We start from the raw sequence: 19,511 nt of genomic DNA, 5'->3' as shown, positions 1-19,511 counted from the left end.
TCTTAATTCTTTTCTATAACCAGAAGTCAAATACAACTAGTGGCATTGTGATCATAAGCTTGCAATTCATAGTCCAAGTGATCACTCACTTGGACGAGGAATACAGGGGAATCATGACAGTGTGCACATAACACACTGTTACGATTCGGTAATATACAGTCACATAGAGTGACTGCAGACATTTTCTTCTTAGCCTGGCTAACCCATTTAACCATTTATACTGTATATGGACAGTCAAATACCTAATGGTTTATTTCCATGTTTAGGGGTGATAACTTGCTGACCAAAAGATAGGTGATAACATGCTGATCAGTGGGGTTTCAGCAACTAGGACCCTCATTGATCTGGAGAGCAGGGCTCCTTTACAAAGCCCTGTCTGAATAGATCTGTGGCTAGGCATGCATACTTTCACTCCATTAATTCTCCTGGTAGTCCCATACAGAATTAATGACACTGCCGTGTGCAGTCCATTGCTTCATTCAAACAGGGTTCTAGAGAGCACCAGTCTCAAGATCAGTGGGGGTCTTAGTGACTGGATACACACCAATCAGAAAGTTATAAACTATCCTATAGATGGATAGGTGATCACTTCTAAACATGTGTATAACCCCTTAAGGCTAGATGCAGACAAACAATATCTCCCCATCCGAGAAAATCGGTCCGATTATGCTAATCAGATCAGAGTCTGATCAAAGTGGGATCCAATTTTCTCAATGGTGGAGAGAAAAAAAAAGTTTCTCCACCTCCATTATGTCAATCAGTGAAAATCGGACCGCAGTCGGATGTCGTCCGAGTGCAGTCCAATTTTCTTTCACGGAACCATATACATGAATGGTCACGTGCCATCTGATTCTCTGAGGCAAATCATGCATGCTGCGAATTTCTTTTTCCTTGGACCACTCGGTGTGAAGAAAAGATCGGACATGTGCACGTCACAAGAATAAGAAGGGTACGAGTGCTATCCGTCAAAACCAGGGATAGCAGTCGTTCGATTAAAAAGGTCGTCTGCACGAGCCCAAGTTCTGGTCACCCACACAGGAAACCAAATAACACAACCTGCACATTATATTAGTTCTCAGCTGCAAAAAGAGAAGTGGACAAACATTCTGGAAATGTATATAATAGTAACTATACCAGGTAGGGAATACAATGTTTTCTGATAGGAATCCAGGTATGTGCCTGGAGCTACCGCTCTGGAGACTTCATCCATAGAAGGTAAATATGTTGTATTGTACAATGTAATGTTTCTGGGATAACATTTTTCTTTTACACACTTGTGTTTTTGATACATTTTATGTCTAGGCTGCCTTTTCAAAGAATGCTGATTATGAGTCTTAGTGCCAGTTATGGTTCCAGAGTTCCACTTCCTTATGGCTGGGCTGAATGCCAAGCTAATATTTGTAAATAGCAGTGCCAGGTACTGCACTGCCCAGGCAAACATGCTGACTGCTGATTTGCTAAGGTACAGATGGCAGTTGCTGCTTAACTACTGGTGAAGACAGTTGTGATAAGTCTTGGGACTAGTGAGGAGGATATATAAAGCAAAGATGACAATGTCCAGAGTCTAGCACAGGAATAATCCACACTGACAAGCAATCATACTGACGGAGGAGGGCTTAGAGAATGGCAAAGACAGATCAACTCATAAAGGTAAGCTATTTCTAAACTAATTCTACCTAATGTTAAGTTGTTATTATGCTTGATAAAAATTAATTTGGATAAAATGTAGGAATTCTACATAAAGGTGTATGTGGCCAGTCATAGCTTATTTCCTTAACTTTTTGCCTCTGCAGCCAATTTTTGTTTTTACATTTGCATTTTTCCCTCCTTCTTCCAAAAGCCATAACTTTGTTACTTTTCTCTTTCATAGTTTGTGGTTTTTTTTTTTTGGGGGGGGACGAGTTGTAGTTATGAATGACACCATTCATTTATCATTTTTGAATGAAAGGGTGAAAAAAATAAATGCAATTCTACTATTGATTTTTGGGTTTTGCTTTTACGGTATTCATTGCATGGTAAAAATGACCCAGAATCACGATTCTCCAGATCATTATGATTATGGGATACCAATAGATTTTTTTTCCTAATTTAAGTGGTGAAAACAATTCAGAAGTTTGTAAATTAAAAAAAATGGGGCTTGTAGCTGCATCTTTCGAGGCCCATGATTTTTTTATATTTCTATTGATGGCCTGTGTGAGGAATTGTTCGTTTCTATGGTGAGATCGTGGTTTGATTGATACCAGTTTGGGGTACATATAATGCTTTTTGCATCTTTGTTAGGGAGGTATGATGATGACCAAAAAAACACAATTCTAGCTGTTTGATTTTTTTTTCTTTACGGTGCACTGCTTACCATATGGGTTGATTAAATTTATATTTTGATTGTTTGGACTTTTATGGACACAGAGATACCAAATAGCCAATATGCTTTTTTTTATTATAGCTTTATTTTTAGTGAAGGAAAAATGTAATAATTGAAATGTTTATACTTTATTTATTTTTCCTTAAATTTTTAGTCTCCTTAAGGGTCGTGAACCTGCAGTCATTTGCTTATATTGCAGCATATAGGGAAAATGGGCATCACCTTTGAAGTTCTGGCTTTGGCTGAGCTTCACAGGAGTATCAAGATGGCAGCAACAGATGTCTTCAGCTGGCCCCCGACTCCCATAGTAATCTATCTGTGTCCTGCAATGATGTTGCAGGGGGTCAGCAAACCACTCCATTTAAATCTTTTATGGCAGAGATTAACAGTGTCATCTAAATAGTTACTAGCAGCAATCGAAGCTCAGTTGTGGGTAGGTGATAACTTGTTTTTACTAGAGAACCCCTTTAAGGTCTAGTTCAAACGTGCATATTTTCAGACCCACAAAGACAGCACATTGATCCACGAGTCCAGAGTGGAGGGGGGTCCTTCACAAATATTATTTTATAAGGAATACCTGTGCCCTATTTAATAGACTTGGTAGCCTGTTGCCCTGGGAAATTCACAATTCCTTTTGAATGGGGCTTAGCGCAGACAGTGGGTGGAGCTTATAAAATGGGGAGGAGCTTTCTATCTGCATGATTTAACATCTCAGAGATCAGCACTAAATGTAATTATTTATACCATTGTGATTGCTTTACTGACATGCTTATAATGTGATTTGTGCATTGATAACTGTGCACATGCTGAGTGTGTTTGTGCTTGTGTGATTTCCACTGTATGGAGTCCCATACAGTTTAAATAGCTGTACGATGGTTCAGCAGAGAGCTCTCTCTTCCAGCTCCTCCATACACAGGGTGTGCTTGCACTGATGAGCCCTCCTGAATTCTCTTTGAGAGCCCTAGAAGAGCCGCTGACAGGCTCCTCTAGCTGTGGGATTATCTCATAAAGAACAAAACTGTCAGCAGTCCAAAATCGGAAATGTCAGATTCTTATCATCATCAGTCAGGGGAGCGTCAATTGGACCCCTTCCACAGATTATCAGCTGAACCTGCTAATAAAGCTGGTTTATATGATGTTAGTTTAGTGTGCACAGAGGCTTTATTACACTTTTCTTCCCCTCATACTGTCACCTCACACATTTCTCCCTCCATACTCTCCAACACACTTCCCCCATACTGTCCCCTCACTTTTTTTTCCCTCCTCTTTCTTTAGCTCCATTGAAGTGCTTGCCTTATTGTTGACTGCCTTCCTCTCTGCAGCGCAAGAGTGATATCAGAAGTGTGATCATGTGATTTTGTTACCTGATTATGCAGCTGACATCGCCCTGACAAAGAAGTGCTGAAAAGACCCTAGAAAAATTGAATGCAGGGAGCTTGTGTTTTTCATTTTCTCTTAGCCAGCTGTCAGTTTGATAACTGGCTTGGAGAACAGGTAAATCCCACTCCCAGGGGGCAGCAAAATGCCACCTGGGAGACATCTCAGACCGCTATATGCCCAATGGTGTTCCTCCACTGGCTGAGCGCTGGGTAAGTGCCTCACCTTCTCCCCCCAAAATACTCTCCCAATGAGACCGATGCATGCGCTGTGCTTGTATGACATGTGCCGATGTGTAACGAGTCTCATATATGTTATGTTCTTGTGTGACATAAGCGCTAGGCTTATCTGAAATATGTGCAATGTACTTGTGTAATGTAAGTGATGTGCTCATGTGATGTGTGCACTGTTTGTGTGATAAGTGTGATATGTGCACTGTGTATGTGTGACATGAGAGCTGTGCTTGTGTGACATGAGAGCTGTGCTTGTGTGACATGAGAGCTGTGCTTGTGTGACATGAGTGCTGTGCTTGCCCAATGTGTGCAACATGTTTTGTTGTACGATGTGTTACTTAAGGAGCAAGCTTATACACAGTTCTCACACAGGGGGACTTTGCTCTCAGTGTCCATCCTAGTATGCACCTTAGTATGTAAATTAGAATTTCTAACCTAGAATGTAAAAAGTTAATGCTCTACGTTGTTTATTAGCTTCATTTAATACGTGACAGAATAGCAAGTGACTCAATAGCAGGTGAATCACTACAGCCATTCTCTTCCACATGGTGGATAATGAGAAAAGTGTCTAAATAAAGAATGAGAGAAATACAATACAAATAAGATGATTATCTTATCCAAACAGCGAATTACAAGCTGTCTGTTTCTGTAGAAATGCTTGCTAACTAATAAAGACCAGTGTTCACAGCAGCATTGACACTGATTCAAGCAGGTAGTTTCTGTCTGTCCTCAGTGAGGGGGAGGAAGCAGAATGTTTAACCCCTTCATGACATATGATGTACATTTATGTCATATGCCGTGTCCCTGACTTTGAGGCGCGCTCGCAAGCCGAGCCCGCATCTTTTCCAGCTGATGATAGTTGATATAATCAGCCATCATCTGCCTCTAACAGCCGCAGGTGGAGAGGAGCTTCGACTGTGGCTATTAACCTGTTAACTGCCAGTGTCAATCTCTGACAGCCGCATTTAACAATTACCGGCAGGACAGAGCATCATTCCTCGCCGGTGATGTGATTGTGGGGCACCAATGGGTTGCCATGGTAGCCGGGGGTCTGCTGAAGACCACCGTGCTTGTCATGACATTCTTCCTGTGAAAGCCAGCATTTAGCTGGGTACATAGGAGATCTTGATTTTCACTATGCATAGCAGTCCTGATGCACTGGTATGTCTAGTACAAGTGTTCAGATGATCGCAGCTTCAAGTTCCCTAAAGGGACTAAAAAATACAGTAAAAGTGAAAAAAATGTTTTTAAATATATGAAAAAGATACAAAAGTTCAAATCACTGTGAAATTGCACTGTTTTTGCAATTTCAACACAGTTGGATTTTCTTTCCTGCTTTCCAGTGCATCACATGATAAAATGAATGGTGCCAATCAAAAGTTAAACACATCCTGCAAAAAACAAAAACCAAGCCTCATATAGCTATGTGGACCGAAAAATAAAAAAATTATGGCTTTTGGAAGAAGGGAAGGAAAAAAACAAAAGCGAAAAATCGGCAATTGGCCGTGGCGTGATGACGTTAAATGGATTGTCCATGAATAAGATATTGATGACCTATCCATTGGATAGTTTGTAAGGGTGTGTTTGTTTTTGTAGTGCATGCCACCAACAACATCCTCCAGTCTGTATGGGGGAGGGGTTCCCCAAACAGAGAGGTGTGGGCAATAAAACACAGGAGACAGTCCAATGACAAAAACTAAAACAAGATATTAAAGGGAACTTGTCACCATGAAAAGTCCAATCTGCAGGCATCATGTTATAGAGCAGGGGGAGATGAGCAGATTCATGTCTATCTACCATGTGTTTTCATCAATTAACCTCTGTTCTTTTTGGGATTTTCAGTCCAGTAGACGTTCCTATCCATAGAAAAAATAAAATAGTCCTGGATATCCCCTTTAAAGAAGCAGTCCCAAGAACTTTTTTTTTTCTCCAAACCTGTGTATATGTGTATGTAGTGTCAGTATGATAGTCACCTACTGCCGTCTTCTCTGGTAGTCATTACCATTTTGCTCCTCTTCTCGGTGATGTCACTGCTCTTTAGACTCTCCAAATCATCTATGCTCTTTTACAATGTAAGTCTATGATGCCTCGTTCTGTCGCTCCATAGACTTACATTGTAAAAGCCACTTGTGGGTCATGCAGAGGGCAGTGTGACCAAGAAAGTCTGCTGAGAGGTGACGTCACCGAGAAGAGGAGCAGAACGGCGCTGGACGGTAGGTGAGTTTATTAACACACTCACACTACACTACATACACTTAGGGCTCATACTCATCTGATTGAAAAACAGACACGTGCAATCCAATAAAAAATTGGATTGCACTTTGACTAATGTTATTCAATGATTCCCTGCTCATCTGCGATTTTTTTTCTCGACTCAGATCAGACTGAGAAAAAAATTGCAGCATACTGTGATTGGCCACATGTATTGGACGAGATTCGCCAATGCAAGTCAATGAGTGCAAGAAAAAAATTGTACGGCACGCGAACCACTCATGTGCCATCTGATTTTTATGCACCCATCTCCTAGAAAACCTGACATTTCATCAGCCGAGTACAGTAAATTCACAGAGTGACCCGTCAGAATAGAATAGATATATACATAAAATACGATAGATAGAAAGATGTCAGGGACATATATATGTGTAGTGTATGTGTAGTTTAATGTTCATGTATTTAGCTAATAATTCAATAAATTAAAGAATAAAATGACGTGGGGTCTACCGAAATTTTAATAACCAGCTGAGGGAAAGCGGACAGATGGGGGCTGAGGGGTAATAAGCATGAAGTTTTACAGACTATTAATATCAGCTCACAGCTGTATACTTAGCCTTTACTGGTTATTAAAATGGGGAGCGCCCAAAAAAATGACGTGGGGTCCCCCCTATAATTAATAACTATCAAAGGCTAGGCAGACAGCTGCGGGCTGATATTAATAGGCTAGGAAAGGGGCCTTGGATATTGGCCCCCTTCCAGACTAAGAACACTAGCTCTCAGCCGCCCCAGAAATGGCGCTTAGCCTCTACTCTTCCCACTTGCCCTGGTGCAATGGCAAGTGGAGTAATTGTATTGGGGTTGATGTCAGCTTTGTATTGGCAGCTGACATCAAGCCCATGGGTTAGTAATGGAGAGGTGTCTATAAGACGCCCCCATTACTAACCCCATAGTCAAATTGTAAAGAAAAACACCCAGAATAAAGTGTTTTATTTGAAAGAAAGACACTGACACCTTTATTTGAAATAAACACTACCCCCTCTGTTACCCATTTATTATTGAGAAATAAAAAATAATAAACCACCATATTCCTCAACTGTCCAACAAGAAGATAATCCATTTGACGGCGATGAGTACAACACTGCTACATCTAGATGCCTTGCTGAACATTGGCATGATGCGACCGTTCAGCCTGGCATCCAGAAGAGACACTGAGCTGCGCGTGATAGCGGAGCATCAGTGCCTCGTGGTGATGTTGTGACGCCTCACCACGAGCCCCTTTTGAGTTTACCCTGGGTGATGGGGGGACTCGGCGTCGGGTCCTGTGATGAAGAGATGGGGTGCAGCCGTGGCCCGGACCCGACACGTGCTCAGGGCCGTCACATGAAAAGGAAGATGTTGTGGGCTCGTCCGGGTTGAGTGGCTTATTTAACGACTACGCCACCTGTGGTGCCTGGTGATGGGTCACCAGCGCCGCTGCAGTCCACCGAGGCCTGGTGTCACGACGGCCAAAGTTCTCACTGCTCCCCACAGGCGGAGCAAGGCCTCGGGGCAGGCAAGCAGGATGGAAGGGGGGGTAGTAGTGCGGGGAGTACGGGCACCGCGTCGCATGGCATGGCACAGAATGAACAGTCTGGAGGCCATAGGGATGAACTTCCAAGACTTTACTCACTTAGAGACGACAGCGGGAAGGTGACTCCCTGCTCCCCGCAGAGTCCTGCGGCTACCAGGGACGGGGGTCCGACTACCTCCGAGGAAGTCCAGCATTCAGTCGGGACCCTACACCAGAGTGTTCCTGCACTACAGACCTTTCCCTTTCCCATCTGTGCGTGTGTAGATAGGCCGGATCTCCCTCTGAGCTCCTCTCAGAACTAGGGCACGGGTGGCAATTCCTCTCTATCCGATGCTCGGTGGGATCCTCTGGGCCTACCGGGCTTTCCCAACCAGGACTTGGAGTAACGAGGTCGGGTGTCGGGGGCCGGTACCCCTCTTGCAGCCGGAATCCCTCTGAATAGATCAGCTAGGCGAGGACAGGTGGCGTCCTCTGCTCCGTCTGCATCCTCCCCGGGACCCATTTGCTGTGGAGCCACACTCTAGAGCTCCCGGGCCTTCTTGCTCATGGTCCTCGACAGGGCTGAGATAGTCCTTATCTCCCACCTGCCCATCATCCCAAGGCCTAGGGACTAGGGCCGTGTCTCCATCCCCTGCAGGCCCACACAGGATCCACTTTCAGGGTAGGAGATCACGTTCTGACACCAGTCAGGGTACAGCCATAGTACAGCCGAGTACTGTCAGGCATCAGTCAAGAACAGTCCGAGAACCGTCAGAGAACTCAGAGAGCCCAGAGGACACAGAGCCAAGATGGCCTTACATTAAATATTAGATTTGAAGCGTAACTAACTTATAAGTCCTCCACCCTCACCCACTAACTGGTTCCTACCACTTTGTGTTTCCCAGTCTCCCTGTAACCAGGGGAGCAGCACCTGGTGCATACTAGCTCCCTCTGGTGGAGAAGTGTGGTGTTGGATGCAAAGGTTGGGTCACGACTATCACACTGTCCTTACCTCAGAGGAGGAACACTACACTCCATTAGAGAAGTGCAGCATCCCTGTGGCGGTTGAACCCACAGGGGCGCCACAACGTCAATAAGGTGAGCGGAGTTCATAGCTGATTAGCTCCGTTCACCTCACTGACGTCAGCGCTAGCTGCTTGAGGAAGGCTCACACTTGCAGCCGAAACGTCGCCTCATGGGCTATTAAATAGCATCCTTTCTATACAATATGGTGTGCTGCTTCCATCTTTTTTTGCTATCTATCTATCTATATATGTATTGAAGAATATTTAATTAGAAAGCTATCTTTAAATGACACAGAGAATTACTCTATGTAAAAGCTAATGTTAAAATCGCATTGCATACGGATTGCAATATGGATGCTAGGTGAGAAAAATCGTAACGTACTCGCATGACATTTGCATGACACTCGTCCGACTTTTCAGGAACAACATTGGACCGATTTTATTTAGGGGAAAAAAGTTAATGGGAGTGCTTCTTTAAAGTCAGTCATCTGGTTGGGTTGGAGCATTCCTGGGTGGGACTGGTGGTGGGATGTAAATGTCCTTATACTACTAACAATAACGCTGGAAAATATATTAATGTTACTCTATCTTTTTACTGAAAGGCAGAAATGACAGTCTATTCACTCGTTCCACTTTGCTTTCAGCGCTCTCCTCACAGAGCTCTCAGCAACATGTTCACTCTCAGCACTCCATCGTTTCTCTCTCATCCATGAGTAGTTCTTTGTTATGTGGCTGCCACTCCCTTGGCCTCACTTCTGTGGCACTGATTTTGTCTCTTCATGTTTTCAGCCTCAGAGCCTCCTCTCACACAGGCCTTTGGGGAGGTTGGCTTTCATGAAGTTACTTCACTACATAGCAGACTGAGCTCTTCACTTTGCAGTCTTTTCTCACTGCGGTGAACAACTCAGTTTCATTCTCCTGCAGGCACTGTTCTCTCAGGTTTCTACTGAGGGATTTCTCTACTTTGCTCACACTCAGGCTTAGGGCGCAGTCAGATGGCCGTATAACACGGACGAAGATCGCATCGCAATGCTCGGACTGGCTATCAGCTCTCCTGACCCAAGCATGACAGCATGTATTTCTATGCACCTGTCATGCTCGGGTCAGGAGAGCCGCTGACCAGTGCGTGCACTGTGATGCGATCGTCATCCATGTTATATAGACGTCTGAAGGTGCCCTCAGACTTTTAAAATTCCTTGGAGGCAATTGCTTGTCTGTAAGTTTGTAGTGGGACTCCATCAGACAAGTGTGCATGTCCCCCACTTAACTGCATTGCAGAATACTCAAACAGCATGAAGGTCTGACCTGCTCACATGCTACGTATCTAAAACTGATGGGAAACAAAAGAATTTATACCATCTGACGTGCTTGATGTGTCCTAACACTCACCCCTATACCTCAGTGGTCCCCAACCTTTTTTGCACCAGGGACCGGCTTGAAGCAAGATCATTTTTCCATGGCCCAGCAAGGAGGGGGTGGGGTGGGCGGGGCTTTGGTCATATGGGGGCGGGGTAATGGAGGGATTTGGAGTTTAGTGCATGCTTATCATATAGTGTAGACCAGGTCCCCGCCAGGAGCTATGCCAGGAGCCCCACATAATGTGCTGTGCCAGGAGCCGCATCACTGAGGCCCCATCACGCCCTGCAGCAGGACAGGGCAGCTGTCCTGACAGCTGCTGTTCAGCTGCATTTACTTCATCCCAGGGGCGGACACAGACTGTAGTGGGCCCCTGTGCAAGAAATTTTTGGGGGCCCCCCCCGCCCTTCATAAGGCAACAAAGTTATGTAAACATAACCCCCCCATGTGCATCTCTCACCCCCCCATGTGCAGCTCACCCCCGTGCATCTCTCATCCCCCTCCGTGCATCTCTCATCCCCCTCCGTGCATCTCTCATCCACCCCCCGTGCATCTCTCATCCCCTCCGTGCATCTCTCATCCCCCTCCGTGCATCTCTCATCCACCTCCGTGCATCTCTCATCCACCCCCCGTGCATCTCTCATCCCCTCCGTGCATCTCTCATCCCCTCCGTGCATCTCTCATCCCCCCGTGCATCTCTCACCCCCCCGTGCATCTCTCACCCCCCCGTGCATCTCTCACCCCCCCGTGCATCTCTCATCCACCCCCCGTGCATCTCTCACCCCCCCGTGCATCTCTCATCTCTCCCCTCCCTCCCATGTGCATCTCTCATCTCTCCCCTCCCCCCATGTGCATCTCTCATCTCTCCCCTCCCTCCCATGTGCATCTCTCATCTCTCCCCTCCCCCCCATGTGGATCTCTCATCTCTCCCCTCCCCCATGTGCATCTCTCATCTCTCCCCTCCCCCCCATGTGGATCTCTCATCTCTCCCCTCCCCCATGTGCATCTCTCATCTCTCCCCTCCCCCCATGTGCATCTCCCATTCCCCCCACTCCTAGTTAATTGTATTTAAAAAAAAATAAAACTTGTTATACTTACCCCCATGCGATCCCTGCAGAATCCTGGCGCTCGTCCAAATCGCTGACACCAGGTTCTCCTGACTTCCGGCCATGTGACGGCGCCGTCACATGACCGGAAGTCAGGGGAATCATGAAGGTGCTGCCGCAGCAGCGCAGCGCTAAGATGTCCCGGACCCGGCGCTTAGCATGCGGCCGGGGGCCCCATGAGGAGAGAGACGCACAAGAGGGGGGCTCCGAGGGGGCTCCTACCGGCCGGGCCCCATACTGGAGTCAGGGCAGTCATGCACTGATGGCGGCCCTGCTGGAGGCTGGAGGGGCCCCCTCTCCCCGCGGACCGGCTGAAAAACCCCAACGGCCCGGTCCTGGTCCGCGGACCGGCGGTTGGGGACCTCTGCTCTACCTAACCCATCTGTCAAGTGCATCAATAAGCATCATTAACTCATTGCACTCACACATTCATCCAGGCAATGCAAACCTCACTGCTATAGAGTACCACTTCAGCCAGTTTCTTGGCATTCCAGAACTCTGTACAGGGATAATGACCTGGGCTACACCAGATGGAAGATATCCTTAACATTCAGGGGAGGAAGCAAAAGACAATACAGACATGACAGCAGGGGATTGTAGAGGATTCATTTTGTGAGGTAAAATATTGTTTAAAAACAGGCAGTGAAATGTTTTACCTCACAAAATGAATCCTCTGTGATCCCATGCTGTAATGTCTGTATTGTCTTTTGCTTTCTCCCCTGCCCAGGAGATGTGGTATGCTCCGTACACAGTCAGACACAGACCATTTTTAGGCTATGTGCCCACGTTGCGGAAATGAAGCAGAAAATTTCTGCTTCATTTCTGCAAGTCCTCTCCCGGTAAAACGCATGCGGAATTCCGCACGCGTTTATCACGCGTTTTTCTCGCGTTTATCGCGCGTTTTCCACATACGGAATTGCCTTGCGTTTTTTATGCATTGGACAAAGGCAATTCCGCTTGCGGAAACGCAAAATTAATTGACATGCTGCGGATTTTTGAACGCAGCATAAACGCTGCGGAAAAATCCGCAGCATGTGCATAGAACTTGCGGAATCCCATTGGGGACCATGGGGTGCGGATTACCAAGCGTTTTACAAGCGTTTCCGCTGCGGAAATTCCGCATCAAAAACGCTTGTAATCCGCAACGTGGGCACCCAGCCTCAAAACGAACTTTCGTTCGTGGGAAAACCCCTTTAACTCCTATTAAACAGGAACAAAGCTGCAGTTTTTAAGACTATGGTGTACCGGCTCCATACACTGTACTTCACCAGGTATCGGTTGATTGGTGAATGTGCTCAGTGTCAAATTCCTACCTATCTGGTTATTATTATTATTTAACCCCTTAACCCCCGAGGGTGGTTTGCACGTTAATGACCAGGCCAATTTTTACAATTCTGACCACTGTCACTTTATGAGGTAATAACTCTGGAACGCTTCAACGGATCCCCCTGATTCTGAGATTGTTTTTTCGTGACATATTGTACTTCATGATTGTGCTAAAATTTCTTCGATATCACTTGCGTTTATTTGTGAAAAAAATGGAAATTTGGTGAAAATTTAGAAAATGTTGCAATTTTCAAAATTTGAATTTTTATGCCCTTAAATCAGAGAGATACAGTACAGACCAAAAGTTTGGACACACCTTCTCATTTAAAGATTTTTCTGTATTTTCATGACTATGAAAATTGTACATTCACACTGAAGGCATGAAAACTATGTATTAACACATGTGGAATTATATACTTAACAAAAAAGTGTGAAACAACTGAAAATATGTCTTATATTCTAGGTTCTTCAAAGTAGCCACCTTTTGCTTTGATGACTGCTTTGCACACTCTTGGCATTCTCTTGATAAGCTTCAAGAGGTAGTCACCGGAAATGGTTTTCTCATCACAGGTGTGCCCTGTCAGGTTTAATAAGTGGGATTTCTTGCCTTATAAATGGGGTTGGGACCATCAGTTGTATTGTGCAGACGTCTGGTGGATACACAGCTAATAGTCCTACTGAATAAACTGTTAGAATTTGTATTATGGCAAGAAAAAAGCAGCTAAGTAAAGAAAAACGAGTGGCCATCATTACTTTAAGAAACGAAGGTCAGTCAGTGCGAAAAATTGGGAAAACTTTGAAAGTGTCCCCAAGTTCAGTTGCAAAAACCATCAAGCGCTATAAAGAAACTGGCTCACATGAGGACCGCCCCAGTAAAGGATGACCAAGAGTCACCTCTGCTTCTGCGGATAAGTTTATCCGAGTCACCAGCCTCAGAAATCACAGGTTAACAGCAGCTCAGATTAGAGACCAGGTCAATGCCACACAGAGTTCAAGCAGTAGACACATCTCTACAACAACTGTTAAGAGGAGACTGTGCAGCAGCCTTCATGGTAAAATAGCTGCTAGGAAACCACTGCTAAGGACAGGCAACAAGCAGAAGAGACTTGTTTGGGCTAAAGAACACAAGGAATGGACATTAGACCAGTGGAAATCTGTGCTTTGGTCCGATGAGTCCAAATTTGAGATCTTTGGTTCCAACCACCGTGTCTTTGTGTGACGCAGAAAAGGTGAACGGATGGACTCTACATGCCTGGATCTCACCGTGAAGCATGGAGGAGGAGGTGTGATGGTGTGGGGGTGCTTTGCTGGTGACACTGTTGGGGATTTATTCAAAATTGAAGGCATACTGAACCAGCATGGCTACCACAGCATCTTGCAGCGGCATGCTATTCCATCCGGTTTGCGTTTAGTTGGACCATCATTTATTTTTCAACAGGACAATGATCCTAAACACACCTCCAGGCTGTGTAAGGGCTATTTGACCAAAAAAGAGAGTGATGGGGTGCTACGCCAGATGACCTGGCCTCCACAGTCACCAGACCTGAACCCAATCGAGATGGTTTGGGGTGAGCTGGACCGCAGAGTAAAGGCAATAGGGCCAACAAGTGCTAAGCATCTCTGGGAACTCCTTCAAGATTGTTGGAAGACCATTTCCGGTGACTACCTCTTGAAGCTCATCAAGAGAATGCCGAGAGTGTGCAAAGTAGTCATCAAAGCAAAAGGTGGCTACTTTGAAGAACCTAGAATATAAGACATATTTTCAGTTGTTTCACACTTTTTTGTCAAGTATATAATTCCACATGTGTTAATTCATATCTTTGATGCCCTCAGTGTGAATGTACAATTTTCATAGTCATGAAAATACAGAAAAATCTTTAAATGAGAAGGTGTGTCCAAACTTTTGGTCTGTACTGTATGTCACACAAAAGAGTTAATAAATAACATTTCCCACATGTCTACTTTACATCAGCACAATTTTGGAATCAAAATTTTTTTTTGTTAGGGAGCTATAAGGGTTAAAAGTTGACCAGCGATTTCTCATTTTTCCAACAAAATTTACAAAACCATTTTTTTAGGGACCACATCACAGTTGAAGTCACTTTGAGAAGTCTTTATGACAGAAAACACCCAAAAGTGACACCATTCTAAAAACTGCACCCCTCAAGGTGCTCAAAACCACATTCAATAAGTTTATTAACCCTTCAGGTGCTTCACAGGAATTTTTGGAATGTGGAAGAAAAAAATTAACCCCAACATGGTGTCCGCTAACAATTTGAGCCGACAATTTGTTAGCGGACACCATGTTGCATTTGGAGAGTCCCTGTGTGCCCAAACATTGGAGGTCCCCCACATGTGACCCCATTTTGGAAACTAGACCCCCCAATTGATTCGTAAAAATGAAAAAGTGGAAAAAAAATACTTTTCCATTTTTACGAATCAATTTGTGAAGCACCTAAGGGTTCCATGTGCTCACTATGCATCTAGATAGGTGCCTTGGATGGTCTAGTTTCCAAAATGGGGTCACTTGTGGGGGAGCTCCAAAGTTTAGGCACGCAGGGGATCTCCAAACGCAACATGGCGTCCGCTAACAATTTGAGCCGATTTTCCATTCAATTTGTTAGCGGACACCATGTCGCGTTTGGAGAGCCACTGATGTGCCTAAACAGTGGAGCTCCCCCACAAGTGACCCCATTTTGGAAACTATACCCCTCAAGGATTTTATTAAGGTGTATAGTGAACATTTTGAACCCAGAGGTACGACACAGAATTTGATAACATTAGGTCATCATATTGAATAAATTGTCATTAGTCTTGAGCGCAAGTGCTCGCTACTTGAGTTTGCATCAGGTACTCAGGTATGCACCATGTACTGCGTGTGCTCGAGTGACATGCTCGAGTCCCCGCCAGGTTGTTTCACGGTTATTAGACACCCAAAAAAAAACATGCGGGGATCGCTCGTGCATGGCAGGCAATCCCCGCAAAGTTTTTTGGGCTGTGAAGCATATGGGGCGGAGACTCGAGCATGTCACTCAAATACCCACGATACTCAATGCATACCAGAACACAAACTCAAGTAGCGAGCACTTGCGCTCAACACTAGTCGCCATATCGTCATCTTTTTTTCTTACTTTTGAAAAAAATCCCATCCCCAACCCTAACCCCAACCCCAGACCTAACCCTAACACAACCCTAACCGTAGCACAACCCTAACCCTAGCACAACCCTAACCTGAGAATTTTTTTTTTACGCCGTTCCTCATGCGGTATAAGTGATTAGACGACCTTATTCTTCGGGTCGGTGAGACTACAGCGATACCAGAATCATATGGGGTTTTTATGACTGACAGCTGTCACACACTAAAAGACGCATGTTTTGTAAAATCTAGTTTTTGCATCGCCATATTTTGAGAGCTATAATTTTTCCAGATTTTGGCAGACAGTCATTTGACGGCTTTTTTTTTTGCGGGATGAGTTGACGTTGTTATTGGTGCCATTTTCTTGCATGTGACATTTTTTGATCGCTTTCTATTCCGATTTTTGGGAGGCAGAATAAACAAAAAACAACAATTCAGGAATTGTTTTTTTGGGGTTTTTTTTTATTCTGTTCCGCGTGTGGTAAAATTGATAAGGCAGCTTTATTCTTCGGGTCAGTACGTTTACAGCGGTACCACATTTATATCGTATTTCTATGTTTTGCACTTTTACATAATAAAAGCAATTTTATAGAAAAAAATATTTTTTAGCATAGCTTTATTCTGAGAGCTCTAACATTTTTATTTTTCGGCTGATGGAGCTGTATGGCGGCTTGTTTTTTGCGGGATGAGATGACATTTTCAGCGGTACCATTTTTATTTATATTTGTGTTTTTGATCGCGTGTTATTCCATTTTATGTTTGGCGGTATGGTGATAAAGCATTGTTTTTTGCTTCGTTTTTTATTTTATTTTTTTTACCGTGTTCACTGAAGGGGTTAACTAGTGGGACAGTTTTATAGGTCAGGTTGTTCCAGACACGGCGATACCAAATATGTGTACTTTTATTGTTTTTTGTTTATAATAATATTTATTGATGGGTACATTATATTTTTATTTTTGGTGGATTATTTTTTTTATTTTTTTTTAAATATTTTTACAATTTTTTTTTTATTTTTTTTTCACTTTCTGATAGTTTTTATACTTTATTACTTTGTCCCACTATGGGACTTTCACTTTTTTTTCTCTGATCGCCTGCATGGCACAGGAATGCAGCACCATCCCTGTGTCATGCAGGCTGTCAGCGCTGGACAGGGAGAAGATTGTTTGGAGATGCACTGCGCATGTCCAAAAAATCTTCCTGCTGTCTGGTGACCCGGATGTTGTCATGACGACATTGGGTCGTCATGGGAACATCCTGGAAGCCACGGCAGACAGCGCTGGAAGCCGGAAGAGGAGGTGAGTATCTGCGATCACCTCCCCTTGCCTCCGCAATGCTGCGATTGACTTCGATCGCAGCATCGCGGGGGTTAATGTGCTGGGAGCGGTGCGTGACCACTCCCTGCACATAGTACCGGGTGTCAGCTGTGACAATCAGCTGACACCCAGCGGCGATCGCGCCCGCACAGCCTGTGTGCACACGCGATCGCCCTGACGTACTAATACGGGTCTGGCTCTTAAGTCCCAGGGCACAGACACGTATTAGTATGTCAAATGTTGTTAAGGGGTTAATGACCTTTAGCTCGATCTAAAGCCATGGCGTCTTGACGGATGAACGAGCTGCAGGAAGATCAATCTTGTGCAAGCCTAGATAAGTCTACCAGGGTCTTCTCCGCAATTATTTTCATTGTATCAAGCCATCGAGTTGCTGGCCTTCCTCTTCACCTTGTTCCTTCTATTCTTCCAACCATTATATTCTTCTCCTGTGATTGCTCTCTTTGTATGATTTGTCCAAAGTAGACAAGTCGTAGCTTGGTGATCCTTGATTCAAGTGACATGTCTGGTTTGATTTAGTTTGGTATTTAGAGCATCCTTCTCCAGCAACACATTTCAAAGGCGTTGATTCTTCTTGTCTTGTTTCTTTATTTTATCTTTATTTATCTTTTTTGTTTACCAATCTGATATTGATGATTTGTTCTAAAGGCCCCCATATACATTATACTAATGTCGGCTGAACCATCAGCTGATATTTGTAGCGTCGGCGTCCCTGCCTCCTGCTAGGCAGGGACGCTGCTCCCCTCACCTCTCCGCTCTGTGCCCGGCGTCTTCCTCCCACTCTGCTGGCAGCGCGCGCTGCTTCCCGGCCACGGTGCTTAGGGCGCGCGCACGCTCCCCCTCTCTTAAAGGGGCCACGCACGCCGTCCTAAGGAGTCCCCGGCCAATGGCCGGAGGACTTCACCATATATAAGGCACCTCCTCCAAAATGGAGGTGCCCGAGCAATGTTGTTGCAAAGCCTTCACTCTGCTTCAGCCCTCAGGTCCTGTTTCCAGTTACCTGCCAGTCACCTGCCAGATTCCTGCCTGTTACCTGCCAGTCACCTGACAGATTCCTGCCTGTTACCTGCCAGTCACCTGCCAGATTCCTGCCTGTTACCTGCCAGATTCCTGCTTGATACCTGCCAGATATCCGTTTACCTGCTTGCAAGCCTGCGGTCCGACGGTCTGCCTTCCGACACCTGTCAGTCTGTCTATGAACCAGCCTGCCCGCTCACCTGGGAGCGCTCGTCTGCTACCTGCCTGCTAGCCTACCTGGAGGCTCCGCCGTCACTTGCCGTGACCACCTGCCTGTCCAGAGACTCTTGTCTGCTCACCTGGGAGCGCTCATCTGCTACCTGCCTGCTAGCCTACCTGGAGGCTCCGCCGTCACTTGCCGTGACCACCTGCCTGTCCAGAGACTCCTGTCTGCTCACCTGGGAGCGCTCATCTGCTACCTGCCTGCTAGCCTACCTGGAGGCTCCGCCGTCACTTGCCGTGACCACCTGCCTGTCCAGAGACTCTCGCCTGCTCACCTAGGAGCGCTCACCTGCTACCTGCCTGCTAGCCTACCTGGAGGCTCTGCCGTCACTAGCCGTGACCACCTGCCTGTCCAGAGACTGTCCCTGTCACTTGCCGTGAGTACCCGTCCTTCTACCCAGAGACTGTCCCTGTCACTTGCCGTGACTACCTGCCCTTCTACCCAGAGACTGTCCCTGTCACTTGCCGTGACTACCTGCCCTTCTACCCAGAGACTGTCCCTGTCACTTGCCGTGACTACCTGCCCTTCTACCCAGAGACTGTCCCTGTCACTTGCCGTGATTACCTGCCCATCTTCCCTGGGAGCCACCCGCTTCTTTACAAGGACCGCCCCCTTGTATAGTTGCTCATAGGTTCCGCCTCCCAGACCCGTTACAATATTGATGGGCTTGAGCAACAGATTAATATGTATGAGGGCCTCTGACTCTATTCAGACAGATGATGTGAGGGAACATAAGGATTCAGCATTTCCAATTTCAGACTAGTGACTCTTTTGTTCTTGGCGAAATAAGCCACAGTTGGAGTAGTCTGGCAGAGGCGCTCTCATAGAGAAATTAGGAGTGCTTGGCAAAATGAGCGCTCATGTATGGAGGAGTCGGGGGAGGTAGCTGCGGGCCAAATCATCATTTTGACCAACAGCCATCTATTGTGTATGAAATCTTTAAGGCTACGTTCCCACGATGAGCTTTTGGTGAGTTTTTGATGTTAACGATTTTCTTCAGCATTTCTGCACCTAATAAGTAAAATAGGTTACTTGTGTTTTTTAGAAACACGCAGCGTAGAAAACTCACCAAAAACTCATCGTGGGCACACAACCTAATAAGAACAGTGTAGGTTATGTAAGGGTTGTGCTATCGATCATGTTGAGGGGCACTCACTTCACCAGGTCAATTAAAGCACACATGCAACGTTTTCCGGTAATATGAAGTCCAGCAGTTTATTACACATCATAAACTGCTTATAACATAGTCCACCTCA

General features: G+C 45.4%; 1 protein-coding gene across 2 annotated transcripts in view; it reads left to right on the top strand.

The window, feature by feature from the left end:
• The first annotated feature begins 1,428 nt into the window (after positions 1-1,428).
• Positions 1,429-19,511, top strand: part of LOC141257563 (serine palmitoyltransferase 3-like) — a 95,410-nt gene continuing 77,327 nt past the window's right edge. The window contains exon 1 of one of the 2 annotated variants that reach the window (XM_073672217.1): positions 1,429-1,650. In XM_073672217.1, the coding sequence (XP_073528318.1) occupies positions 1,624-1,650 (27 nt within the window). In that variant the 5' untranslated portion in view covers positions 1,429-1,623. The remainder of the gene's footprint in view (positions 1,651-19,511) is intronic. The other variant, XM_073672216.1, reaches the window with a different exon arrangement.

The sequence above is a fragment of the Phyllobates terribilis genome, unplaced genomic scaffold, assembly GCF_046119375.1.
Source record: "Phyllobates terribilis strain yellow unplaced genomic scaffold, ASM4611937v1 Scaffold_3__8_contigs__length_932513732, whole genome shotgun sequence".
In the NCBI taxonomy this organism is placed as follows: domain Eukaryota; kingdom Metazoa; phylum Chordata; class Amphibia; order Anura; family Dendrobatidae; genus Phyllobates; species Phyllobates terribilis.
Note: the sequence above shows the minus strand (reverse complement) of the source record. Positions and strands in the feature narration are given on the sequence as shown.